Source organism: Panthera leo, chromosome C1 (genome assembly GCF_018350215.1).
Source record: "Panthera leo isolate Ple1 chromosome C1, P.leo_Ple1_pat1.1, whole genome shotgun sequence".
Taxonomy (NCBI): Eukaryota; Metazoa; Chordata; class Mammalia; order Carnivora; family Felidae; genus Panthera; species Panthera leo.
Window position 1 is genome coordinate 51,790,094 of NC_056686.1, and position 27,724 is coordinate 51,817,817.

General features: G+C 34.7%; 1 protein-coding gene across 1 annotated transcript in view; it reads right to left on the reverse strand.

Moving 5' to 3' along the window:
- LOC122225894 (integrin subunit beta 3 binding protein) overlaps positions 1-27,724 on the reverse strand; it is a 68,457-nt gene that overhangs the window by 22,881 nt on the left and 17,852 nt on the right. The window contains exons 3-7 of the mRNA XM_042948609.1: positions 24,414-24,456; positions 19,653-19,730; positions 17,980-17,988; positions 13,767-13,902; positions 4,364-4,433 (exon numbers count right to left, since the gene is read on the reverse strand). Of these exons, the coding sequence (XP_042804543.1) occupies positions 4,364-4,433; positions 13,767-13,902; positions 17,980-17,988; positions 19,653-19,730; positions 24,414-24,456 (336 nt within the window). The remainder of the gene's footprint in view (positions 1-4,363; positions 4,434-13,766; positions 13,903-17,979; positions 17,989-19,652; positions 19,731-24,413; positions 24,457-27,724) is intronic.

Genomic DNA, 27,724 nt, shown 5'->3' on the forward strand with positions numbered 1-27,724 from the left:
TGAGTGCTTTGCAGTTTTGTTTTTAGTAGTCCTATGAGTGCATGAATTCTGAAACTATTTTGTGTATGTGATAAGAATGAGCAAATGTGAAAATATATTGCTGCTGTTAGGAACCAAAGATCTAATGTTTGAGAAGAGGTGAGAATATGGAAAGAGGGAAGGCAAGGAAAAAACCTTTATCACTATGAACTCATGAATTTTAAAAAGGCCGACTAATAGAAGGAAGGATGGAGTTAGAAAATCACCACAGTATAATCATCTTAGTAAAAACTAAGTAAGGTAGACTATCTTCCCAGTGTGGGTGGGCATCATTCAATCTGTTGAGGGGCTAAATAGAACAAAAGTGGAGGAAGGGGGGATTGGTGCCCTGCTTGCCTGCCTGAATTGGGACACTGCTCTTTTCCTGCTCTTGAACTAGGATTTATACCATCAGCTCTCCTGATTATCAGGCCTTTGGACTTGAACTAGAATCACACTGCTGGCTTTCTTGGGTCTCAGGCTTGCAGATGGTAGATGGTGAGACTTAGCCTCTATAATTTTATGAGCCAATTCTTCCTAATCAATGTATCTCTATATATGCAAGTATTTATATATATACATATATATATATATACACACACACACATATATATCTCATTATCAATACATTTTAATTAAGAATTATATCTATACCATTTTATTATCTTTAAATATTATATTTTATTAATACTGTATTATTATTATATTCTTACATATATATGTATCTGCTATTGGTTCTGTTTCTCTGGACAACCCTAACCTACACAATTGCCAAAACAAAATATAAAATGCTATGATCATTTAAAATTGATGTACAAAAGTGAAATGTTCAATTTAATTTAAGATTAAAAAAAAACCCAAGTCTTTAGAATGGCTTTACAGGATAATAAAAGAAATTTAAACAAGTGGAATAAATGAAGAACCCATTACTAAAGCTGGTAAATGGCTTTACTGACTAGGATTGAATAATTTTATGAGTGGAAAAAACAATCAGCAAGCCATAGTTTTTATCTAATGAAAAATATCTTGGCTTGTCCTTAAGTTCACTAATTTTAGTATCTAGTCATGGAGTACCATACATAAATAACAGCGATCTTTAGAAATTAAAAATATAGGCAAATTCCTAAGTGAACCATAACAAGGGTTCTTGTTCCTCCCTTGCTACTTGAAAGCCCACCGCTATGAGAGCTGTTGTTAAAAATCTGGATATAAGCAAATTGATGGGTTCAGAAAAATAAGGAAGGGAAGAAAGTATAAAAAGTTAGAGTAGCTTAAGAGGAGCTGATTGGGAGGAAAGCAAAGGTAAGTTTGGCTTCTTATGCGGTATTGCTGTTGTTTCAAAACATTTCCTCCTTCACTGCCTACTTTTACTCCTAAGTTTGTTACACTTTATATAATTATATCAGAAATTCATTTGGTTTCACAGGTATCTGCTTTCAAAATAAGATTATACATGATTCAAAAACTGTTACTTGCCACTTGCTCTCACTGTATGTCCTTTTGGACAATTTGAGATTTTTACATCTATATATCTTGCCAATTTAAAAAGACACTAAATAAGTTAAACAAAAAGAGAATGCTTGTCTCTCAATATCTAGTTGAGATTGATTTCACTGAGGAAATGGGAACTTTGCTTAGGGAAAGGAAGGAGTAGTAATTTACAACAAAAATATTTGTGGGACAGGGTACATGAAAAGATTTGGAGCTGGGGGAACATGGCTAGGAAAAGCAGCTAGTAAAAACAGACTAAAGGGGTACAATAACGTACGAGATGCCAAACAAAGAAAATTTCTTTGAGAAACTCTTCCCTTTGTCCTTGTTGTACTCTAAATGTCATTCAATTTTTGTATATTTTAACCTAGACTAATACTATGGTTCAGCTACATTATGAAAAAATAGACTTCTGGGGTTATAACCACAAATTACAACACTGTTTGTATGGAAAATGCATTCTGAATTCCACTCAAATGATTTAAAAAACATTTTGAAACATACCTTATAACCTTTTTCTAAGTTTGGAAAGGTATGCGAACTTACAGCATAAGACCATAAGCTCCCAAAGGGTAGAAACTTCATCTTCTTCATCTTTACCCATCCATCACATTGTGTGGCACACAGCCCATATAGCGGAAAGGGTAAATGAGCTGAACATATGAACTACTTTGAAAATTTAACCCCCTATTCTGCTTAATTCAATTTTTCCAGCCTCACTGGATAGATGTAAGTATTCTTCCCAGAACATATGTGGAAAGTAGATTTTTGTAGATAATATCTTCATTCAAGGCAACACTGGCTGGCCAATATGAAAACAGTTGGATGCTGGCATATAGGTCCCCTAGGTTCCTCCGGATCCCTTACTCTGCTGGCTTCATTCATTGTGTTCCTAGCTCTTGAGCCAGATCTTTGTTAGGCATTATGTTCCCAGACAATGTATTACTTTTCCACCTATGTAAAATCTGAAAAGGGCATTTTCCTCAGTTTTACCTTAAGCTAGTCTCTTATTCATGGGCTTGGAAACTGGGCTCAATGAGTATTAAAATTAAGATATCAGATACCATGATCACATGAACACTGTAAAATACACCACAAAGTATTTTCTTCTTTGAAAAGAATACTTAGGGATGCCTGGGTGGCTCAGTCAGTTAAGTGTCAGGTCATAATCTCATGGTTTGTGAGTTCCAATCCCACACCAGGCTCTCTGCTGTCAGTGCAGAGCCTGCTTCAGATCCTCTGTCTCCCTCTCTCTCTGCCCCTACCATGCTCGGGCACGCACTTTTGTGCATGCTATCAAAAATAAATAAACATTAAAAAAAGAAAAGAAGAATACTTCAACTCAGATATAAACTTTTTTAATTTCTGCAAATAAGTTATTTCTCTTACATTATTACTTTTACAAATATGACCCTTTTCTTTCAAGACACATGTGTGTGTGGCACAAAAACAGACACTCAGATCAATGGAACAGAATAGAAAACCCAGAAATGGACCCACAAACGTATGGGCAACTAATATTTGACAAAGCAGGAAAGAATATCCAATGGAATAAAGACAGTCTCTTCAGCGAGTGGTGCTGGGAAAACTGGACAGCGACATGCAGAACAATGAACCTGGACCACTTTCTTATACCATACACAAAAGTAAACTCAAAATGAATGAAAGACCTAAATGTAAGACAAGGAAGCCATCAAAATCCTCGAGGAGAAAGCAGGCAAAAACCTCTTTGACCTTGGCTGCAGCAACTGCTTATGCAACATGTCTCCGGGGGCAAGAGAAACAAAAGCAAAATGAACTATTGCGACCTCATCAAAATAAAAAGCTTCTGCATAGCGAAAGAAACAATCAGCAAAACCAAAAGGCAACCGAAAGGGAGAAGATATTTGCAAATGACATATCAGAAAAAGGGTTAGTATCCAAAATCTATAAAGAACTTATCAAACTCAACACCCAAAAAACAAATCATCCAGTGAAGAAACGGGCAAAAGACATGAATAGACACTTCTCCAAAGAAGACATCCAGATGGCCAATTGACACATGAAAAAATGCTCAATATCACTCATCATCAGGGAAATACAAATCAAAACCACAATGAGATACCACCTTACACCTGTCAGAATGGCTAACACGAACAACTCAGGCAACAACAGATGTTGGTGAGGATGCGGAGAAAGAGGATCTCTTTTGCATTGTTGGTGGGAATGCAAGCTGGTGCAGCCACTCTGGAAAACAGTATGGAGGTTCCTCAAAAAATGAAAAATAGAACTACCCTATGACCCAGCAATTGCACTACTAGGCATTTATCCAAGGGATACAGGTGTGCTGTTTCGAAGGGACACATGCACCCCCATGTTTATAGCAGCACTATCAACAATAGCCGAAGTATGGAAAGAGTCCGGATGTCCATTGATGGAAGAATGGATAAGAAGATGTGGTATATATATACAATGGAATATTACTCGGCAATCAAAAGAATAGAATCTTGCCATTTGCAACTACGTGGACAGAACTAGAGGGTATTATGCTAAGCCAAATTAGTCAGAGAAAGACAAATGTCATATGACTTCACTCATATGAGGAATTTAAGATACAAAACAGATGAACATGAGGGAAGGGAAGCAAAAATAATATAAAAACAGGGAGGGGGACAAAACATAAGAGACTTTTAAATATAGAGAACAGAGGGTTACTGGAGGGGTTGTGGGAGGGGGGATGGGCTAAATGGGTAAGGGGCATTAAGGAATCTATTCCTGAAATCATTGTTGCACTATATATGATAACTAATTTGAGTGTAAATTAAAACAAATTAAAAAGACACGTGTATAATTATTTTAAAAACAACAAACTTACTCATCATTGTCTTTTGTTGTAGATTCCTTCCTTTCATTTAAACTGAGGTGATTCATTTTTTTCCTCTTTCCTATATACATACAGTAAAAAGAAGAACATAAAGTTAAGGGAAAATTGTCAAGTTTTAAATAGAATTAGTTCGCCAAAGTTTAAATAGAAGCTAAAGGGGTAGACAAAAGGGAGTAGGAAAAGAAAAAGTATTCTGCAATTTGTTATGGGAAAAAAATCATTATTATGTAACTTTTCAATAGCTATTTTGTTTTTTTATTTTCAAATCTCCACCTCCCCCCCTTTTTAAATTTTAGAAAGAGTGCATGGGGGTGGGAGAGGTGGGGTGAAGGAGGGGCAGAGGGAGAGAGAGAGAGAGAGAGAGAAAGAATCTTAAGCAGGCTCTACACTCAGCACAGAGCCCCATGCGGGGCTCAATCTTATGACCCTTGAATCATGAACTGAGCTGAAATCAAGAGTTGGATGCTCAACCATCTTAAGCACTCAGGTGCCCCCCCCCCAATCTCTCAATTTTTTATTCATGAGGACATTATACAGGAAAAAGAATCTTTACTAGATGAAGGATACTTTCATCAGATAGTTTAATAAAAAACATTATTTTAAAGTTTCTAGTTTATATTATTTCACCCCTATTTTTTGCCTCAAAGTTAACAAGGGGTTGGTGCTATGCTTCTAGCTAGAAAATAGTGAGTTCCTAGTGATATCACAGTAAAATAAATTTGATATTAGGAATCAACGTACCTGATTTTAACTGCATATTGAAAAAATGCATATTGATTTAGTAAATTCTTAGAAAGATCTGTGTGCTGGGTTGAAATGTAAATTTGATTTTACAGTTCTGGTAGAATATGATGTTTGCACTTATTAGTGGTCAATTACTATTATCATAGATAATATTAGTCATAGATAATTGTTTTATAGGCTCCCCATTTAGTTATTTTTTCCTACTGTACTGCATAGTACAGTAATCCATATACTATAAACGTATTTGATGTATAATAATACAATAATTTAATTTAAATACAACAATAATACAAACAATATTTGAGAACATATTAGCAAAAAGATTCTTAACGTCTTACATATACTGGCCTTTAATAAATGTTTGTTGAATGAATAAGGAAGCAAATAAATGAATAATCCAAACTTTTCACTGAAAAACAGTCCAGAGAAATCACTTTTTAAAACGTATAACTGGTAAAAAATAAATAAATAAAATAAAATGTAGAACTGGTGACAACCTCTACGTATTTTTATGCAGTTCCATTTGTTCAACAACTGGCACAAGAACTCTTACTCAACATTCTCATTATTTTCCTAAAAAAATTGTTTGATACAATCTACCATGAAAACCTAGCTCACATTCTCCAACAGAAATATAATGTGAGCCACTTACGTAATTCAAACTCTTCTACTAGTGAAATTCTTTAGAGGAAAAAAATAGTGAAATAAACTTTAATATTTCATTTAACCCAATATACACAACATACTATAATTTTAACACATAATAATATAAGATTATTAATGAGATCATTCATATTCTCTTTTTCACACCGTCTGATATCTGGTGTGTATTTTACACTTACAGCACATCTCGATTCTGATCTACCTTCTAAATGCTCTATACCTAAACATATTGGACAGTACAGCTCTATGTAATACTTCAGGAGGATCCAATACTTCCAGATGAAACTGAGTACACAGAAAACACAAAGGCAATTTCTTTACATTTTCAAATGTAATTTATTAACATATCAGAGTAGTCTGGAACGGACTTTCCAATGCTGGTTTACTCTTTTTTCTTCACTTAATTCTTATTCCATTACTCTTACTTGCTCCTATTACTAGAGGAAAAGCTCATTTTTACTTATACCAAATATACTTATACCAAAGTATACTTACTTTGGTAAGTAAGTTTACTTATACCAAATATACTTATACCAAAGTATATTTTCTATTCTCTGGTATTTATAATTTCACTAAGTTTGTTCAGAAACTGATGAACAATAATTTCCCTCATTATTACTTTGGATCTGCGGCTTCTTTCAAAAAAAATCATGTAACTAAGTTATCTCAAAATAGTCTTTAAAATCCCAAAAAGAAAATCTTGTGATTCAGAAGTTGTGTTAAAGTACTAGTTATCTCTCTTGTTTATTAACTTTTTATTATTTGACTTGTCTATATCCCTAAATTCCAAATAGTAAGAGTTTATTTAACAAAGAATTAACGGGAAAAACAGTAACAATATTTTATTTATGATTTTAGAGAACTTTGAGGAAAAAGCCTATTAAAATCCATCTCTTTTAAAAAAAAAAATCAAGCTAAAAATGTATCTGTTTTGTAGAAAACTACAAATGAAATTCCAGGATACACATTGAACCTTTATCTCAGAGAATCTTTGCCTCAAGGTTAATACTAGTTTCCTGAATTTTGTACTATGCTGTCTGCATTCAATAAAGCTCCAAAATTAAGTTATTGTTCCTTTAACTTGTAATTAATTTTCACATTTTAGCACCATCAGTCAATAAAGTTAGGTGAGAAATAGTAAAAGAATGCTTTATTTGAATTTTCACCAGGTGGTCAATGCCTGTTGAAACATTTTTATTATTGTAAGGGGATTAGATATCTTATCCTATAAAATGCAATCAATAGCATTAATCTCCATCTTCTCATGGAAGGACTTACGCTTCTGATATACTTTCCAACTGTTAAATAGGAGGAGTTTTAATATCTCTAAGAATAACACTTGGACCAGTTACCAGAGACTGTTTAGACTCTAATATATCATTAAGAGTATTTCAGGGGTGCCTGGGTGGCTCAGTTGGTTGAGCGTTTGACTTTGGCTCAGGTCACGATCTCATGGTTCGTGAGTTCGAGTCCTGCTTTGGGCTCTGTGCTGACAGCTCAGAGCCTGGAGCCTGCTTCAGATTCTGTGTCTCCCTCTCTCTCTGCCCCTCCCCCACTAATGCTCTGTCTGTCTCTCTCTCAAAAATAAACACTAAAAAAATTTAAAAAAAAGAGAGTATTCCAGTTATTTAATGATTACTTCCTTGATTTCGTTTCATTCTATTAACAATGAACATATGTTAAAGAGCCACAGATTATAAATGGTCTTTTTCTTGCTAGGTTATACATAACAAACAGTTGTGTATGTGGCTCCCTTTAAAGGAGTTTCACAATACACTGATGAAAAATGTACCATCACTGAATCTGGACTATATTCAAAATTGTATTTAGACTTTCTGGTAAGGCTCAAGGAGCCCTTTCTCTAACCAGAGAAGATAACTTTCAATAGACCACAATGTTTAGAAATACAATCAATGACCTTAATGATAATGGCTAACACTTACACAGTATTTTTAGCACCAGGAGCTGATTTAAATGTTACGTATATAAACTATTCTGCAAAACTGAATTGGTCATTCTTATTCCCATTTTACAGATGAGGAAACAGAGGCACAGAATGACTACATAACTTATCCAAGGCCCTAAAGCTAGTAAGTGGCAGAGTTAGGATCTAAACCCAGTCATCTGGCTACAAAGATTGTTCTCTTAACCAGGATGTTACACTTATTTAAACAGGTTTAGGTTGGTATTATGCTGTTTCCGGATATGTACACTTTATAGTTGACATACATCTTAGGCATCATTTGGTCCCAAACCAAAAGTTATGAGTTGAGGAAAACCTTGACCCAGACAGGTTCAAGTGATTTGTCTAAGGTATTACACACTAGTTAGTAATTTTTTTCTAAAAGAGTTATTGCCAGATCAAGTTAGAGCCTGTAGGCTAAGAGGAAAATGAAATCATGTTATTCTTTTAGTTAACCGCATTATTATTATTAAACAAGAGTGGAGAGTGAGGAACCTCTTTAGAGGATCAATTTATGAAAAATAACAATGCTAATGGTTCCTTTTTTAAAATTCAAAATACTTTTATTGAGTCACATGTATGGAAATATATTGTTAAAATATTTCCTATATTATTGAAAAGAAAGGTATCAATGAGAAAATCAATTGCTTTTTAGCTATTAAAACATTAATATTTGAGAAGCAGAATGGTAAGTTTTTAAAGCTTTCACCCAAATTAGACTCACATTAAGAAGCATTTGGCTCATATATCTCAAACTGCTCATCAGATATTTAAACTGATAATTTATCAGCTCCTTTGAAATACATATTGTCTGTCCCTTCTCCCACTTAAAAAGAAATCAGTCTTGCCAGAGATCTACCATTTGATTAGTCTTTTCAAAGAACCCGCTTTTGATTTTGTTGCTTTTCTTTATTATTATCTTATTTTCTATTTAATAGTTTCTATCTTTTACTATTTCCTTTCTTATATTTTGGGAGGTTCTATTTTTTTCCATCTTTTGGAGTTGAATGCTTGCCTCATGGGTTTTCAATCATTCTTCCTTCTTTTTTTTTAAATTTTTAAAAAATGTTTATTTATTTTTGAGAGTCAGATAGAGACAGAGAATGAGCAGGAAAGAGGCAGAGAGAGAGGGAGACACAGAATCTGAAGCAGGCTACAGGCTTTGAGCTGTCAGCACAGAGTCTGATGCGGGGCTTGAACTCACAAACTGTGAGATCATGACCTGAGCCGAAGTCAGTTGTTTAACTGACTAAGCCACCCAGGCGCCCCAATCATTCTTCCTTTCTAAATATATGCATTTATAAGTATAAAATTTCCACTAAGAACTGTTTTAGTATAATGCAGTATTCAGGTGTAAATTTTTCCTGTAAGTTTTCTGTTTTCATTATCATTCCATTTTAAATATTTTATACCTTCCTTTATGATTTTTCTGAACAATGAATTATTTAGAAGTTTCCAGGTTTCCAAACACGTGGGCTAAAAATTTTTAGAGGGCTGCCTTTTTATTATTGATTCCTAATTGCATGAAATTTTCGTCAGAAAATTTGATAGCAATTTTTAGTATGTTGAGACTTATTTGTGACTCCAAACTGGCTATATATTTTTTTTGGGGGGGGAGGGGGAGGTAGGGGCAGAGAGAGAGAATCATATGCAGGCTCTGTGCTCAGTGTGGGGCTCAACTTGGGGCTCGATTTCACGACCCTGAGATCATGACCCAAGCCAAAATCAAAAGTTGGACACCCAACTGAATAAGCCACCTAGGTGCTCTCAAACTGGCTATATTTTTGTTAAAGTTCTGTCATGCTTTATCATGTGTGAGGTGTGTGTGTTTGACCACAGTTTGTTAGATCATGCTTGCTAGCTGTGTTCAAATTGTTTACATCTGTCCTAAGTTTTTTATCTATTTCATCAGTTTCTTAAACTATTTTTTAAGTTTATTTATTTATTTTGGGAGAGAGAGAGAGAGAGAGAGAGAAAGAGAGAGAGAGAGAGGGAGAATGGGGGGGGCAGAGAGAGAGGGAGAGACAGAATCCCAAGCAGGCTCCACACTCTTGGTGTGGAGCCCATGTGGGGCTCGAATCCAGGAATCATGAGATCATGACCTGAGCTGAAAACAAGAGCCAGACACTTAATTAACTGAGCCACCCAGGTGCCCCTGAAAGAGGTAGTTTAAAATCTACTATGATTTGGGATTTGTGGGTCTCTCCTTATAATCCTGTCCCATTTTGTTATGTTTTGTTTGAGTTTTTGTTTTAGATGTACATAGTTTCAGGATTCTTTTTCTGATAGTGACTCTTCCCTTCTCCCACTATGTAAAGAGTTCAATTATCTTCAATAAAGCTTTTTTGCCTTAAAATCTATTTTGGTCTATATTAATATTCTTATGCCAACTATAACTTTTTTTCAAGCCAATATTTGCTTTGTTTTCTTAAACATCCTATATCTTTTCTTAAAACATAAATAAAGATATTAATAAAAACAGTTAAAATACGTGTTGAAAACTTAAATACATGTCAGGCACTGTTCTAAGTGCTTTTTGTATATGAATTTATTTAATTCTCACAACAATCCTAGGGTAGATATTATTACTTTCCCCATTTTACATGCAAGTAAACAAAAACTCAATTATAAAGTCAATTAACAGATATTCTATCTGCTCCCTAAAAATTACAAGAATCTTAAAGCACTTTAGCTTCTTCCTGCTCCCTCATCAATATTCCATGCTATCACAGTCTATTATTTGTTTTTAACTCCATCTCTCAAATTGTCTTTTGCTTTATGGTCAGTGGAGTTTGTAGTCACATTTTTATAATTAGATTTATAATTAGATTTACCACCAAGTTTGCTAATTTATTTTTTCACCATTGCTCTTTGCAGTCCATTCCTTTACTGGAGGCTCAGTTTGCTTATGTAAGTACACGTTTTAGTAGTCCTTTCATGGAGTACGTGTGAATGGTAAATTCTTTCTGACTTTGTCTGAAAAAAATCTTTATTTCATCCTCAGTTCCTGAATAAAAAAAATCAGCTGTGATTTTTAGTTGGTATCATTCTACTTCCTGTTAGAATCTATTGCTATAGATGAAAAGTCTACTATCAGTCTGTCATTCCCTTGTAGGTTAGATGTCTTTTCTTTGGTGGCCTTTAAAAGTTTCTCTTTGTCTTTGATGTTCTGTAGTTTTACCATGATATGACTAGGTAAGGGTTTGTTTTAATTCATCCTGCTCAAACTAAGCATGCTATTCTAACCTGGAAATTCTCATCTTTCCTTAATTGTGAAATTGAAATTATAAAAAAAACCCTGATGGTCCTTTTATCTTAGAATACTGCCTCAGCCCCATTCTCCCTATTTCCTCCTTGTGGAACTCCTATTTGACATATGTTGGAGCTTCTTATTTTATTCATCATTTCTTTTTATCGTTTTATCATATTCTCCATCTCTTTATCTCTCTGTGCTATTACACTGCTACAGTCTGGCTGATTTCTACAGATCTACTGTCTAATTCACAAGGACTCTCTTTGACCATGCAAATTTGTTGTTTATCCTTCCACTCAATTATTAAATACTAAGTCTGATGCATCCTTCCTCTTCACCGAAAACATAATAGTTTGGAGAAATTTGCTAAGGAGTAGGGGAGGGCAGCAATATAATGATACAGACACATAAACATATACAACAGTGAGAAACATATACAATGATAAGTAAATAAATATACATATCTCAAAAGTATAAACTGGAATCACTCACCCTATTTTTGGCCCACATGTAGAATCTATGCAGAGGGAAGACTTAGAAACAGATCTTTCTTTCTTTTAGAAGTACAAATAGATTTAAATTTAGTATTAAGTCATCTGTTCACATAGTACATAGTTCAAATGTATATAGAAAGTACTTAGAAATACCCAGAGGAAGGGGTGCTTGGGTGGCTCAGCTGGTTAGGCATCTGACTTGATCTTGGCTCAGACCATGCATGATCTCACAGTTTGTGAGTTTGAGCCCCACATTGGGCTCTACGCTGACAGCACAGAGCCTGCTCGGGATTCTGTGTCTCTTTGTTTCTGCCCCTTTCCTGCTTGCACTCTCTCTCTTTCTCTCAAAGTAAATAAACTTAAAAACAAAAAAAGAAAAGAAAAGAAATACGTAAAAGAAGAGTATTTTAGGAGGAAGAGTATTTCAGGTTGAGAGACATGCAAGTGCAATGACCTTGTGGCAGGAAGCAGTTTGACATGATTGATTAATAGCAAGATAGTAAGAGTGGTTAAGGTAGTGTAAACATGGGAAGGGTAGTAGAAAATGAGATAGACGAGGTGGTCAGGTATTAGATGATATATGGCCTTAAAAGTCATGATAAGGTTTTGAATTATATCCTAAGTGTGATGGGAAGTGAATTGCACCTAAAACGCCCTTGAAAATGCTATTTAAATAAAAGAGCTTATTTAAGTTGCACCTTATGTTTTGTATAATATTTAAAAACTGAGAATTGTTAATAGAAGTTATGGGATCATTTGGAACTTAAATTACTTCATAAGAGTCAGACTTTCTTATTTCTAAAATGTGTATAAGATGACATATCAGGATGAGCAATGTAATGATTACAAATGACATAATGTGATATAAGATCCTAGAGAATTCTATTTTGAGACTTTTGTATGTGAGATATATATATCAAAGAATATATAAGACATATATGTACAGTTTAATGAACCAGTATAACCACCATGTAAGTTAAGAAATAGAATATTACCAGCACCCCAGGAACCCTTGCTGTATGACTTTTTAAAAAAGAGCTTACTTAGTACTATAATCTGTGATAATTATCCACTTAAATGTCAACTGGGATCACGTGACCAGTCTTTTTATAGGCAAAAGGAATGTTCCCTTAAGTCCATATTTAATTTCAATATGGAAATCGAGCAGGTATCCACTTAAAATCTATTCACATTTCAGTATGGTGATGTGCCATCTTTAAGGCACTAATTTTTAATTTTAAACAAAAGATATATCAAGTGTATTAAAAACAGATAGAGCTTGAAGAAAATGTATACATCTTCATACATTTTTGTGAAAGCAAACCTAATAGTAATAGCTTTAAGATAAAAAGCATTTGATTAAAGTAAAATAAAAGTCATTCAAAAGTTTAAGATCTTATTATAGGTTTCATTACAACAAATTGGGTAAAATGAGATTTCTTTGTTTCTGTGTGGCTTCTAGTATATTCTTAGCACTCAATAAATGTTAAACAATAAAATATGAATTAGGCTAATCACAGCACATCTAAAATATATTTTATTAAATTTGAGCCTACTTAGAATTTTATATTACAGAAACTTGACATGTTACTAATTCATGACTTTTTGTAATATTAAAAATTAAACCTATGAAATCTAGATTCATATATCTTTAAAAAATATTTTAGCAATAAACTACCAGAGAACAAGAAATATGCATGGCCAAAATTAACAATATTTCAAAATAAACAATTTCATAGTAAAATTAGGCTATCCTCTAGTGGAAAACTACAATTTTTTTGCAAATCCATTTAAAATAGTAAAGGAAAAGAAGGGAATGAAATATAATAAATAAAAGCAAGCTATATAAAGATAAACAAAATGTGAATAAAACTAAACAGACAACATGAATAAAAATAACATTTAGAGGTTTCTCTCTTAAACTGTAGTGCAGCAGTACCTGAATTATATGCCCTTTAATTTATGCACATGATGGATAGCTTGTTAAGGGGTGTATCTGTAACCACTGTAATTGATAGTAGCTGAAGGCAGTCAGACCATAATTTCTGTTTAATGGATGGGACAGTAAGGGAACAAAGTCTGCAGTAGCATTTTAAAATAAGTGCCTAGAAAGTTTACATTTATGTCCAAAGTAGTACCTATATTCTAGCCTTCTTTATGTTGAATTCTTTAAGAAAAATCAGCTGCAGCAAGATCCATATATTATTAAATGAAAATTCTGATTTAGCCAATAAGTAGAAAAATATTACAATAAATGGAAAAGAATGTTCAACTAACCATTTGATGGTTCACTTTTGTGGTCTCGTTCTTTAGAGCTTGCAGGAGAAGCAAATGGGCTCATTTGACAAGTTCCAGTTGTTGGAGAGTAAGTTGTAATACTGTTCTTCCTTGTGATTTTTGAAGAATCAAATGACTAAAAATAAATATTAATTTGAGACAAAAATACATTTAGTTGAGAATGTCTTTTAAACTTGCAAAATTCAAACCAGTATGATTTTCCTTGATCTTTCTTTTCAGATTTTAAATATACTCCATTACTACCTCCAAAGTGAACACTATTTTTTCAAGTTTTGTAGCTATTTCAGGTCTCCACACTAATTAGGGCATCTCAACTTGCTATTTATGAAATTTTAATATTAAAAATTTACTACCATCTGAGATGGTATTTCCAAACAGTTTAGAGATGACTGACTCTCCCAATTATATCCTGACTTTTGCCGTCTGCTGGACCTGAAGTATAATTATGGGGCTAGGCCAGGGAAACTGTCATAAGTTTCTCTTAGGAAAATCCACAAGGAAGTCCTAGGAAGGATAAGTGCTGTCTTAAACCTTCACAAATTTGCTCTGACACAGTGACTTGTCTTAAGGATAACCAAAATAATGTTCAAACAATTGAGTATGGCATTTAAGGGCCTTGAGAATTTGGTCTATCCTATGCAAATCCTCTCTGCAGCTTTCTCCTCTGTGTTCCCATACACCTTGCACATAGCTCTTACTGGCGATAGTAAATTTTATTTATTTTATTTTTGAGAGAGAGAGCACCCATGTGAGTAGGGGGGATGCAGAGAAGGGACAGAGAAGAGGGGAGAGAAGCTTAAGTACGCTGGGACTGGAGCCTGAGGCAGGGCTCAATCTCATGATCAAGAGTTGAGTGCTTGGGGGTGCCTGGGTGGCTCAGTTGGTTAAGCATCCAACTCTTGATTTTGGCTCAGCTCATGATTTCATGGTTCCTGAGGTCAAGTCCCGCATTGGGTTTTGTGCTGACAGCAGAGCCTGCTTGGTATTCTCTCTCTCCCTCTCTCTCTGTCCCTCACGTTCTCCAAATAAACTTAAAAAAAAAAAAAAAATAGCCAGCCTAAAATAATCCTTATATTAAAAACAAAGGGGTTGGGTGTTTAACTTGTTGAGGCCAGTCATACACAGAGTGTTGGGATACTGAGGCTTTTCTTTCCAGGAAGCAGATTTATTTGTGCCAACACAGGCTCAGCAGGCTAAGACCCCCAAAAGGCTGAGCCCTGAGTGCAGCGGAGTGTGTGTGTGTGTGTGTGTGTGTGTTGCCTTTTGTACAATTTTTGCTTCTTTGTCTTCCATATATGATAACACACAGGCCGATTGGGCGGTCCATGTTAGAGTCAAGAGGAATGCTGCGTGTGAGCACAGAGCCAGGCTGTCTTCCCTTGTCTTGAGGTTTTTACCACATTCCTTAGGGAGGGGCTCTACCACAAACTGACTAAGCCACTCAGGTACCCCTGGAGACAGTAAATTTTAATAATTGTTTACATTTCTGTCTGCCCCATTAGAATTTGAGTTCCTGAAAATAAATGTCATTTCTTCATCTTTGTACCCTAGAACTCAAAAATGTGTGGATGAATGAATGATGTAAAAGGAACAGTCCAGTAACGTTGGCTAAGCCACTCTACCTTGAATACATTCATTTGTTCATTTGTTCTCATCTAATGTGAAATGACCCCTGTAGTCTCAGTCACTTAGACTATGCACATTTGGGCCTCAGCTCATTCTGTGATCTAGCTGGAATGCCCTCTTTCTTATCTTCCCCAAGATCTAGTCTTTCTTTTGTTTAGGTCCTCATTTATGATCCACTTCCTCCCGACACCCATTATCACACTATTAACTGCTTGTTCTTCTGAATTCCCTTTAAATTGTTTTCTGTAATGCTTACTCATCACCCAGCACTTACTAACTAATGTGTACAAAGAAAGAGAACGAATTGTTCTCTGAACAAACAGCAGAGAAGAGGTCTTAGCAGTAGCATAGGTGTTACCAAAAACTGAGAGGAAAGGAAAAATCAAGGTGGGCTGCAGTAATCTTACAGGATTCTTGTAAGGAGGAAAGGTGAAGTTTAGATAAGTGAAAATAAAGGTACGAAAAACCTGAAATCTGGAGGTGATACAGATGGCATAGGCTGGATTGGGGGCATAACAAAGTCTGAAAGCTTATGATGTTGCCAACATTGTAGAATTAAACTTTTGTTTGGTAGCTGACCTGAAATAGTTACATAATTCTTCATTGTCAACTGTTCTTTATTTCTAAGACACTATGGCAGAAATAGTGGCTGTATCACCTTTTTCAATAATCTTGGTATTAGTTCCAGTGTCTATAGCATCAGTTTTTGTTTTTGTTTTTTTACACTTAAGGTTTTATATGATAAATACTTTTTTTGTATTGGGGGAACAAAAGGCATTCCATTCTTTATTTTATGTATCCATAGTAGTCACAAATATAACTAATACCTTTTTTAAAAATCAAACTATAATATCAAGTTATGACTCTAAGCAATCTTTTTTGTAAGGTGAAAAGGTTTTAAGTCTCTTTATCAGGTGGTTATTATTACCACTCCACCTTGAGTTTTCACCTGTTTATATGTATTCAGTCATAAACTATGACATTTATCCAATTCTACCCTACCTTTCCAAGAATTTATTGCCCAGAACTATTTCACTGTGTATGTACAAGAAATGAAAGTCACTACCCTAATGTACATTTATGTCTATCTGTTTTCCTATTTTACCAAAAATTATTTTTTCCAATTGCCAAATATCTAAACATTACAACTATAGATCATACATTTCTCCTTGAAAACCATTTTCTAGCTTTCATAAAATAAGTCTTTGTGTGCATACGTGTGTGTGTGTGTGTGTGTGTGTGTGTGTGTGTATTTTTTCCCCTCAGCTTAAAACACTGAGGCTTCTCTTCTGCTTTCTTTTTTTTTTTTGGCCATCTATGTTGGTTAAAAGGAAAAATGTCTGTCTACAATTACTATACAAAGAGGGAAAAATGAAAATCTACTGTCCCCTACTATCCCACTAAATATTCTTCAATAAATAACACATTTTTATATAACTGACTATGGATACACATAAGGGCATAATCTTACCTCTCTAAGATTTTTTTTCCTCTTAAAGTTTTACCAAGGTCCTCTAACTTTAAAACCCTGAAGATGCTTAAAAGTGATCCTAGAGCCCACCTAACCCACACCAAGAACAGTTAAGAAGGTTGGGATTTCAGGGAAGACTGAGCTTCTAAACGAGAAGTTCAGCATTCTTTCCACTCAGCAATAAGGAGGGCTAGCTACCAGATCCTGTAGAAAACAAAGAAAGAAAAAGTGAGAAGCCTAGATTTAGCTAGAGAAGGGAAAGAATTCAGGATGTGAATAAAATTAAGGAAAGAGAAATCAATAAGTCACAATTCTATAATAATTTATAACTGCTTGTAATATTTAGTGAGTCCTTAGAGATATTTCACACCACTATTAAGATAAAAATTCTATGATCAGCCCAAATACCACTGTACTCTTTGTAAAGAGGTCAAACCTTGTATGTTAGCAAAACTAAAATTTGGGCATTGATTTTTCTGTCCAAAAAAAAAAAAAAAAGAATGTTCACTTCATAATTTCAAATATATGACATTCTCCTTCAATATCTTTCACAAATTGTAACTTGCTTTGTCACTTTGTTTAAAGCATAGTCTACCAAAAAGGTGCCTGTATTTCATTGATTTTTACCTATTATAAACCATCTGGAAAGTACTAACTAAGGGTTCTTTTAGGATGAAATATGATGGAAAGGATCTGCTATTATTATTATGAACTACTAGCCTATGCTATCGGTGAAATATTTAAAACCCAGGTACTGTAGGTATGTGGGCAACCAGAAACAAAAGAAAAATTAGGGCAACTACAGGGAGGTAATTCTTTATAACCTTACACTGGTTAATTAGGTCATAGGAATGTCACACCTAAGACATTATTATGCATTACTAGTACTATTATGGAATTTATATTAAAACACTCTAAATACTAGCTCTCTCAGGGACTTTTCACAATTTGGGCCTAGGGTTCCTAGAACAGTCACAGAGATCAACTAACTTCTTATCAGCTGCCACAATTATCATCCTTAATGGTTCTAATAATGTTGGGGTTTTGTTGTTATTTGTAATAGTAGTTATGAAAACCAAAGCATTTGGCACTAACCTCCATGATCTTCCAGGGACAGCAGGGAAAGAATATAACCAATATATTAGATCTGTGGTAATGGAAACATTCTATTTCTTGATTGGATGTCTGACACACAGGGGTATACATTTGTCAAAACTCACTGGATTGTCCACTCAACATCTGTGGATTTCATAATAGTTAAATTTTATTTTGATAAAAAAAAAATTTAATAGGAGGGGCACCTGGGTAGCTCAGTCGGTTAAGCATCTGACTCTCGGTTTTGGCTCAGGTTTGGCTTCGTGGTTGGCTTTGTAGGTTCGAGCCCCATATTGGACTCTGTGCTGGCAGTGCAGAGACTGCTTGGGATTCTCTCTTTCTGCCCCTCCCCCACTCACACTGTCTCTCTCAAAATAAACTCAAAAATATCTTAATAGGAAAAATAAAACATTGGCTAAAAAAGGTGATACACTGGAGTTTCTATTTGTGTTCATTATTGTTCCACAATTTAAAAATGTTAAAATATTAATTAAAAAAATTTTTTTTAACGTTTATTTATTATTGAAAGAGAGAGTCAGAGCGTGAGCAGGGGAGGGGCAGAGGGAGAGGGAGACACAGAATCCAAAGCAGGGTCCAGGCTCCGAGCTGTCAGCACAGAGCCCGACGCGGGGCTCAAACTCACACACTGCGAGATCATGACCTGAGTTGAAGTTGGACGCTTAACCAACTGAGCCACCCAGGTGCCCCTAAAATATTAATTTTAATATTAAAGATAACACTGTTCTGTTATTCTCTTGCACTATAATCCTCAAGAAGATTTTAATGAAATGTTTTCAAGGCTGTTTCCCATCATTCCTTCATAAATCCTCATATTCTTCAGAATATAAAGTGAATTTCATCTCAAATATATTTTTGTCTGTTTATTGAAGTATGATTTACATACATTAAAATGCACAGAGTTTAAGTTTTCAGCTTAATGAGTTCTGATAATTGTATACTCCGATGCAAGTATCATCCAAGATAGACAACATTTCACCATCTCAGATTTCCTTGTACACCTGTCCACTCAATTTCCACTCCCTAGCCCAGAACCACTTTCTCATTCCTATCATCCAGATACTTCTACCTATTCTTGAACTTCATATAAATTAAGTATGTAACTTTTGTCTTTGGTTTCTTTTGTTCAACATGTTTTTAAGATCATATACATTGTTGTATGGGGTTATAGTGTGTTCCTTCTGATTGCTGAATAGTACTCCTTTGTATACCTATCTGTTCTTTCCTTGATATCTTCCTCTCATTACTGAACAGCAGAAGACTGTGCTCCCGTGGGCTTTGGTGACCCCATTACCAGCGTGTGTTTATTCGATGGTTGATTTTGCTGTACTGGGTACTTCCTTTCCTTTCCACTATACTTTTGCTATATGCTGATCCTTTACCATTCCTCTTTCCCCCAAACAAACACAATGAACAAATAAAGACTTATTGGTGCTCAAAAAAAAAAAACAATACTAAAGAACACACAACAATTATTGCCCCCCCCCCCCACACACTTGTCTAACAAGAGAGTTCCAAATATAAGAAGCAACAACCGGCAGAATTGAAAGGAAAAATAGAAAATCCAACTATAGTACCACTTTCAATAACAGATAGACCCACTAGACAGAAAATCAGCAAGAAAACAGAAGCCCTGAACACGACTATATACAAACTCGACCTAGCAGACATCTATAGAACTCTCCATCCAACAACAGTGGAATATACACCCTTCTCAAGTGCACATGTAACATCTGCAAAGACAGAAGATATGTTAGACCATTAAACAAATCTTAGTAAATTTAAAAAGACTGAAATCATGTAAAGAATGTTCTCTGATCACAATGGAATTAAATTAGAAATTCATAACAAGAATATTTGGAAAATACAAAAATATGTGGAAATTAAACAACACACTCCTAAATAACCAATCCAAAGGGAAATTAGAAAACACATTGAGAAGAACAAAAATGAAATACAGTGTATATAAAAACTTACGGGATGCAGGGGCGCCTGAGTGGATCAGTTAAGCGTCCAACTTCAGTTCAAGTCATGATCTCATGATTTGTGTTTGAGGCCTACATCAGGCTCTGCACTGACAGTGCAGAGCCTGCTTGGGATTCATTCTCTCTGTCTCTCTCTCCCCCCCACCCGCCCCTGCTCCCCTCTCTCAAAATAAATAACTTATGTGTCGTTGTTGTTGTTGTTTTAAACCTATGTGAACTTATGGGATGCAGAGAAAGCAGTATTCAGAGTCAGAGGGAAATTTAAACAGGTACACTACAAAAGAAAGAAGCTGGGGTAGTTGGCTGGCTCAGTTGGTAGAGCATGCAACTCTTGAGGTTGTGTGATCTTGAGGTTGTGTGTTTGAGGCCCATGTTAGGCATAGAGATTACTTAAAAAACAGGAAGGAAGGAAGGAAAGAAGGAAGGAAGGAAGGAAGGAAAGAAGGAAAGAAGGAAGGAGGAAAGAGAAACTCTCAAATCAATAACCCAAACTTCTACCTTCAGGAACTAGAAAAAGAGCAAACTAAACCCAAAGGAAGCAGAAGAAAAGAAGTAATAAATATTAATATTAAAAAGAAAACAAGTGAAATAGACAATAAGAAGATAGTGAAGGTCAACGAATCCAAAAGTTGGTTCTTTGAAGAGACAACAAAACTAGCTAGACTGACCAAGAAAGAAAAAAAAAGAAAAAAAGAAGATTAGAATTACTAAAATCAGGAATGAAGGGGAGATATTAAAATCAATCTTGGAGAAATAAAAGGAGTTAAGGGAGTACTATAAACAACTTTATGTCCACAAACTAGAATAGCCTAGATGAAATGGACAAATTCCCAGAAATACACAACTTAGCAAGACTAAATCATAAAGAAATGGAAAATCAGAATACATCAACAGCAAGTTGATGGATCAATTTATTGGAACAATATTCAAAAAGCTTCTAACAAAGAAAAGTCCAGGACCAGAGAGCTTCACTGCTAAATTCTACCAATATTTAAAGAAGAATTGATATCAATTCTTCTCAAACTCTCTCCAAAAATAGGGAACAGTTTATAACTCATCCTATGAGGCCAGAATTACTCTGATATCAGAACCAGGCAAATATATCACAAGAAAAGAAAACTATAGACCAATATCCCTTGTGAATATAGATGCCAAAATCCTCAACATACTGGCAAACTGAAACAAGACGTGAATAAAAAGAATTATACATTATGACCAAGTTGGATTTTGCCTGTGAAAACAAAATTGATTTAAACCAATCAATGTAATACATCATATTAATGGAATAAAGGGGAAAAAACCCACATGATCATCTCAACAACAACAACAAAAAACATTAGAAGACAGATTAATGGCGAATTTTATTATGGGTATATCAGGCTGATAACCCCTGAACCCAATAATCAGATCATTTTGTGCTCCTGAGGGGATGCAAATACGAAGTACATAGATTATTGATGAACTATTCTTATAAAAAATTTGAACCAGAATCTAATCAAGCCTCCAACTTTAACTGCAAGTTTTACAGGAAATATGAAGAATAGAGAAATCATTTGAAGGACACTACAAGAAAAGAATCAACTAACTCCAGAATGTGGAATATGCTTATAAAACACATACGTCAGTTTTTTCAAAATAAATTACTGTACAAAAAAAAAAAAAAAGAAGGTGAAGTTTAACAAGATTTAAAAATACTTAAGATCTATAAGAAACATTACAATGTATAAAACTTGTTTGGATCCTGATTTTTTTTTTTAAGTTCTATTTATTTTAAGAGAGAGAGTGTGTGAGCACACTAGTACGTGTGCAAGCAGGGGAGGGGCAGAGGGAGAGGGAGAGAGAGAATCTCCACGCTCAGCTTGGAGAGGGAGGGAGGGAGAGAAGAAAGTAGATTTGAACCAGATCAGTAAGAATGCAGACTGTGAGCTATAAAATCTCCTACTGCCCTGAAATTCAAAGTTCTTTCTAATTTCAGGAGTCAGCAGAAACCTTGTCTCAGAGAGATAAGACAAGTTTAGGTGCTAGGAATAATGAGACTTAGAAGTGTTCTACCAATCAATAGTAACAGAGTAATCTAGCCTGGGCACCCATGTCTAAATTAACAAACCTCCCCCCAAACTTGCACTGTTATTCCTTCTAGCAGCAAGCCTACTGAGTTGGCCTTGGTAGGAAGTATGTTCCTTCTCTTCCCATCTCTACAATCTATTTATTCCACTCCTTCTCTGAGGTGGCCTGAATGAGACTAGGTATATGACCAGGCGGCCAGTTGTCCCTACAAATTCATCTGAACTGCGATTAGCAGCAGCTTGTAATAAATAATTCATCTTTATTTCTAAAAATCCGTCTAGAAACAGTGCTAGGAGGGCAATATGAGCAGCTCAAATACTGTAGGTAATGATAAACTGGAACCTTCTTTACTCCTCACTAACCCTCAATAATTTGAAAGGTCCAGCAAATAATGGTACTTGCAGTATACATTCTAGATTTTAAAGGAAGGTCACAGGGTATGATTCACACCTCTGTTTTCCCCATTAGGAGACTCATAAGGAAAATGACTTTTGCAGATTTGTCCTAACATCATGGAGCATTAATCTCCATGAAGGGCTGTAGCTGCTTTAGGAACAATGGGATTTGGGAGTTCCGAACATCTCTGAGAGAGGAAACAGCAGTAGATTAGAATGAGTAGGCTCCAGTTTAAGCAACAGGTATATAAGAGTCATCTCCTTTCTGTGGATACCAGTCTTCTTCCTTCAGTATCATACTGGTAAGGCAAAATGACCATAAAGTTACTACTAGTTCCTCTGTAGTTTTATAGCAATTAGGTACTCTTAGAATTACAGGTGTAAGTCTTAAATGTCTGATTTTCCTTTGCATGGGCAAAGGCAGCCTCAGTAGGATCACTGACTTGTGGGTAGATTTGTGGAGCCAGGCTGCTCTAGGGCAAAGTGGAGTGGATGGAAGCATAAATGTAGCTAAAGACAGAATCCTAGCTAGACTTAGCACCAGAGCAAAAGCTGTCCATTCTAACATGCAAACAGAGCTGCAAATGATGAGGCAAGAGTACGAATGCAGAAATTACCAGAAATAGGTCAGAAAATAGAAATGCTGAAGAAAGGCCCAAATTAGATGCCAGGAACCTGCATTTAGCAAGTGGTGGCCATGTGATACCAAGCTAAGTCAAGCTAGCTAAGTCCCTTTGGTTTAAAGGTATAGAATTGGGCCAAACATAACAATGTATTTTTCTAATACAGGATATTAGCTGTGGTGCTGTCTACCTTGACACATCCTAATCTGGAGTAAAAATGGATAGAAAGCCTGCCATGATGACAACTGTACTTCATAAAAAGGATGAATTCCTAAATAGCTATTCTTTGCTATTCAAATAACGTTACCATATCCCAAAGAATGGTTTGGGGACAGGAAAGAACAGTATTTCATTTCAAGCTGGACTACTCGTCTACCAAAATACCATTCTGACCAAAGAAACAGATGCAGAATTACAGTCACAGCTGCATTCTGTACAGAACAAGTTGGATAATGGTACTCTAAATTGCTAATTACACTGCTAATGATTTTTTTAGTGGCATTGCATTATATTGCCACTTTTGTTTAAATTTTTAAAAAAAAGCATCTAGGAAGTTTTTAAAATGGTAAATTGTTAAATATCAGTGAGTATGCCAAAGAGAAATTCCATATAACATCCATTTCTTAAAGTGGCACTCTCATATGGGATTTTGTAGGGGTGCCATTTATTGACTAGCTATTTGTTTCAATTTACTTTCTCATCAATTTACTTGCATTTAAGATTACTGAGGCCATAAGTATCTCAGTATTAGTATTTGTATCTAGCTCTATAGTTGGTATGAAAAGATAATAAACCAACATATGTCATGATATGCTGGCACTGGGAAATGTACTATGACTAGATTTACAAAAAGTAATAGCAACAGTACAATTTTATTTTTATTGTGACAACCATGGTGAAATTTATTACAGTGTTAGTATTTTATTGTTTAATTATGCTAGCATAGCTGAGGGAGGTAATTACATTTTTGATATAAAAATGCTGTTAATGTTTTTATTTCAATTTAGCAGATTATAGAATGCAGATTAAAGCACTGCCATTGTTCCATATTGTTTCTTGAGCATTTAAAAGGCAGAATATCTTTTTCCACAAACAGTAAATTAATTTCTACTGAATTATCTCATCAAGGTTTCTAAATAATTTGCCTCTTAAATGAAAACCCTATTCTGGCCAGGAACTTCAATACACTGGATTTACCAAAAATATTTTATATAGAAAATGGTGTACCAATCCCAATTATGTCACGTTTTTTTGAAAAATTTTCTATTTATTAAGGTAAATTTGCTGTCAAAAAATTAAAAATACATTCTTGTTATGCAATTACAAACTCACAAGTAAATACTTACTTTTGCTTCTAAGAGGTGATCCAATTTCAGTGATCTCTTAACACTGCAAACAGAATATTTAAAGAAATCTTAGATTTACATGCTTTAAGTAGCCAAATATTTAAGAGTAATAAATATAAACAAAGATTCTGAGTTACTTTGCCAACTAAAGCAGAATACCATATGATGAAAGCAAAGCAATTTTCATGGCTATGAAACTGGGTTTTTTAATAGCGTATTTCAATATGGAATTGTAATGAAATATTTAAATGGATTTTTATATATGGTTCTACACACATGTACTATTGTACAATTCAAGCATTAAAGTCATATTATGAAATAATCTTTGTAAAAATTAATCTGTTTGTTTTAAAATACCACTACTGAGAAATTATACATAAGGAGAAAATAATTTATACACCCTTAATGGAGATGTTGAAAGTATATTATTTGCAGAAATAATGTACTAGGTATTAAAATAAAGGTATGAACAAGGTGAAAAAGGTTTTGCCCATTATTCTAGCTTTAAACATGATTCAGTGCTACCAGACTATGACTTAACTGAGGAACAGATGCTCTATGTCTTTATAAGTCCCCAATCCATAAGAAACTATTTTTTGTCTCTCTCACTAAACTGATTCAGGAACATGCCAGGCTCTCTCTGTGCAAAATCTGTTCTGCTAAACTGGATGCCCAGCTGTTGGTGACAATGCTTAGAAAGGAAAGCTGAATATTTATAATACTTTATTTCGTACAGCTGTCTTCTAAAGAGCAGTCATCAACATTTTATTGAATGCAGACTAAATGCTCAAAGGAGAAAAAGGTCAATATAAATTAAAACCAGTTTTCCCAGTGACAAATGCAGCGTTAAAAGTACTTTGAACCCTGAGAAACAGAAATTACGTTATCTAAAATATTAGAGAATTTGAGCATAAAGCAAAAAAAAAAGGATTGTATGATAAAATTTGAATTATAAAAAACAAAAATCTTACATCTTAGAAAATGACTATTCTTTTTTTTTTTTAATTTTTTTTTTTTTAACATTGATTTATTTTTGCGACAGAGAGAGACAGAGCATGAACGGGGCAGGGGCAGAGAGAGAGGGAGACACAGAATCGGAAGCAGGCTCCAGGCTCTGAGCCATCAGCCCAGAGCCCGACGCAGGGCTCGAACTCATGGACCGCGAGATCGTGACCTGAGCTGAAGTCGTACGCTTAACCGACTGAGCCGCCCAGGTGCCCCGAAAATGACTATTCTTAAATAAGTGACTATTGAGGTGTTTTTTTTTTATTGACTTTCAAACAAGTGACAAGAACAAGAAAAAAATAGAAGAGATGGACAATTTACAAACACTATGGAGTAGCAAATATTAAATACAAAAATTTAATCTATCACTTAATTTTGCTATTATACCTACATTAGCTTAGCACATAACATTATTTGAAATTGATTAAATCACTTTTAAAATTTACTTGTATCTTTTAGAATCCACCTGAAATCAATTTAATGTGAATTTTCAATGAAGCAGGAAGAGACTAGAGCTATGAACAAATAAAAATGGCAGATGATCCAAAAAAGTGTGTGTGTGTGTGTGTGTGTGTGTGTGCGTGTGTGTGTGTAGTTTTGGAATATGTAGTACCCTATTCAGGTGTGTGAGATGTTTTAGTATTTTATAAAATTTCAGAAGTAGAGTTCAAAACTTAAAATACACAGAACAGCATTTTTTATCCTTTGTTTTTTTTTTAATTTTTAATTTAAATTTTAGCTAACTATCCTTTGTTTTTAAATACTAAGGTGTAATACTGCTCATTAGAAGGAAACAAACCCGACCCTGATATTAACTTTCAAAATATTATTGCTTTAACGCTGATGATTAATTCTTACAGAAAGTAACTAATGTTTGGATTTAAAAGGTTTCCAGTTTAGTTGCTAGTGTTGATCTAAGAGGCCCAAGGAAATACATAAAAGCAAACAAGAAAAGTTAGACTGTTATTTTCTATAATAACTCTAAAAACATAATTTATTGTGGATGATATGGCTTTCAGATAATTCAGGGATCCAAACCAACACCTGGTAATATTTGCATGAATCATGAAAAGAAGGCTAAGAAATCACTCAGTTCATCCAATAAGGAAGAGGTGGTGTGACATGCCCGCTATCACACAGCTTGAAGGGAAGAAACGCAGATCTCAGGTCCTGTGCATAATAAATCTTTGTTGAATTGAAGGGGAGGAGTTAAAGAGGTAAAGAACAGCAAACCTACCAGAGGATTTTATGACAATCTACCTTTACTATTCTATTAGAATTGGGCCCACTGACAAAATATATTATTAAATTAAGCATGCTTTTACCCTTTTTTTTAACCGCTCTTTTATCCACAACTGTAGCGTAAGCATGAAATTATGTTAGGTGTAAGAGGATGATGTTAATAGCGACATAGAGGAAGAGATGGTTGAAGCATATTATAAAGGAAGAACATACAAAACTTGATTAGATATATGGAAGCAATATTTTCCTAAAGTATTTACTCACTTGCCACCAGTATTCGTTGGCAATTAAAAATGATATATCTCTGGGACTTCTATCAAGTTATAAGCAGCTTTTGTGGTTACTACATTGGTTTAAAAAAATGGACACCCCCCCAAAAGGCAAATGATCAAACAGACATTTCTCCAAGGAAGATATACAACTGGCCAATAAACATGAAAAAATGTTTAACATTCCCAATATTAGGAAAATGCAAATCAGAGCCACAGTGAGATACCATTTCACAACCATTAGGATGTCTACTATCAAAAACCCAGAAAACCCCCCAGAAATTGTTGGCTACGGTATGGAGAACTGGAATGTTTGTGCACTGCTGGCAGGACTGTAAAATGCTGCTGTGGAAAACAGTCTAGCAGTCCCTCAAAAAATTAAATGTAGAATTGCCATATGATTCAGCAATTCCACTTCTGGGTATATAGCCACTGGAATTGAAAGCAGAGACACAAACAGGTATTTGTACACGCATGTTCATAGCAGCATTATTTCCAATAGTCAAAATGTGAAAGCAATGCAAGTGTCCATTAACAGATGAATGAGTAAACAAAATGTACCACAGATATACAATGGAATATTAGGCAGCCTTAAAAAGGAAGAAATTCTGACATATGCTACAATATAGATGAACCTTAAAGACCTTATACTAAGTGAAATAAGTCAATCACAAAAGGACAAATACTATATGATTCCACTCAAATGAGGTGCTTAAAGTAGTCAAATTCATAAACACAGAAAATAGAGCATGGTTGCCAGGGGTTGGGAGGAAGGGTGAATAGGGAGTTACTGTT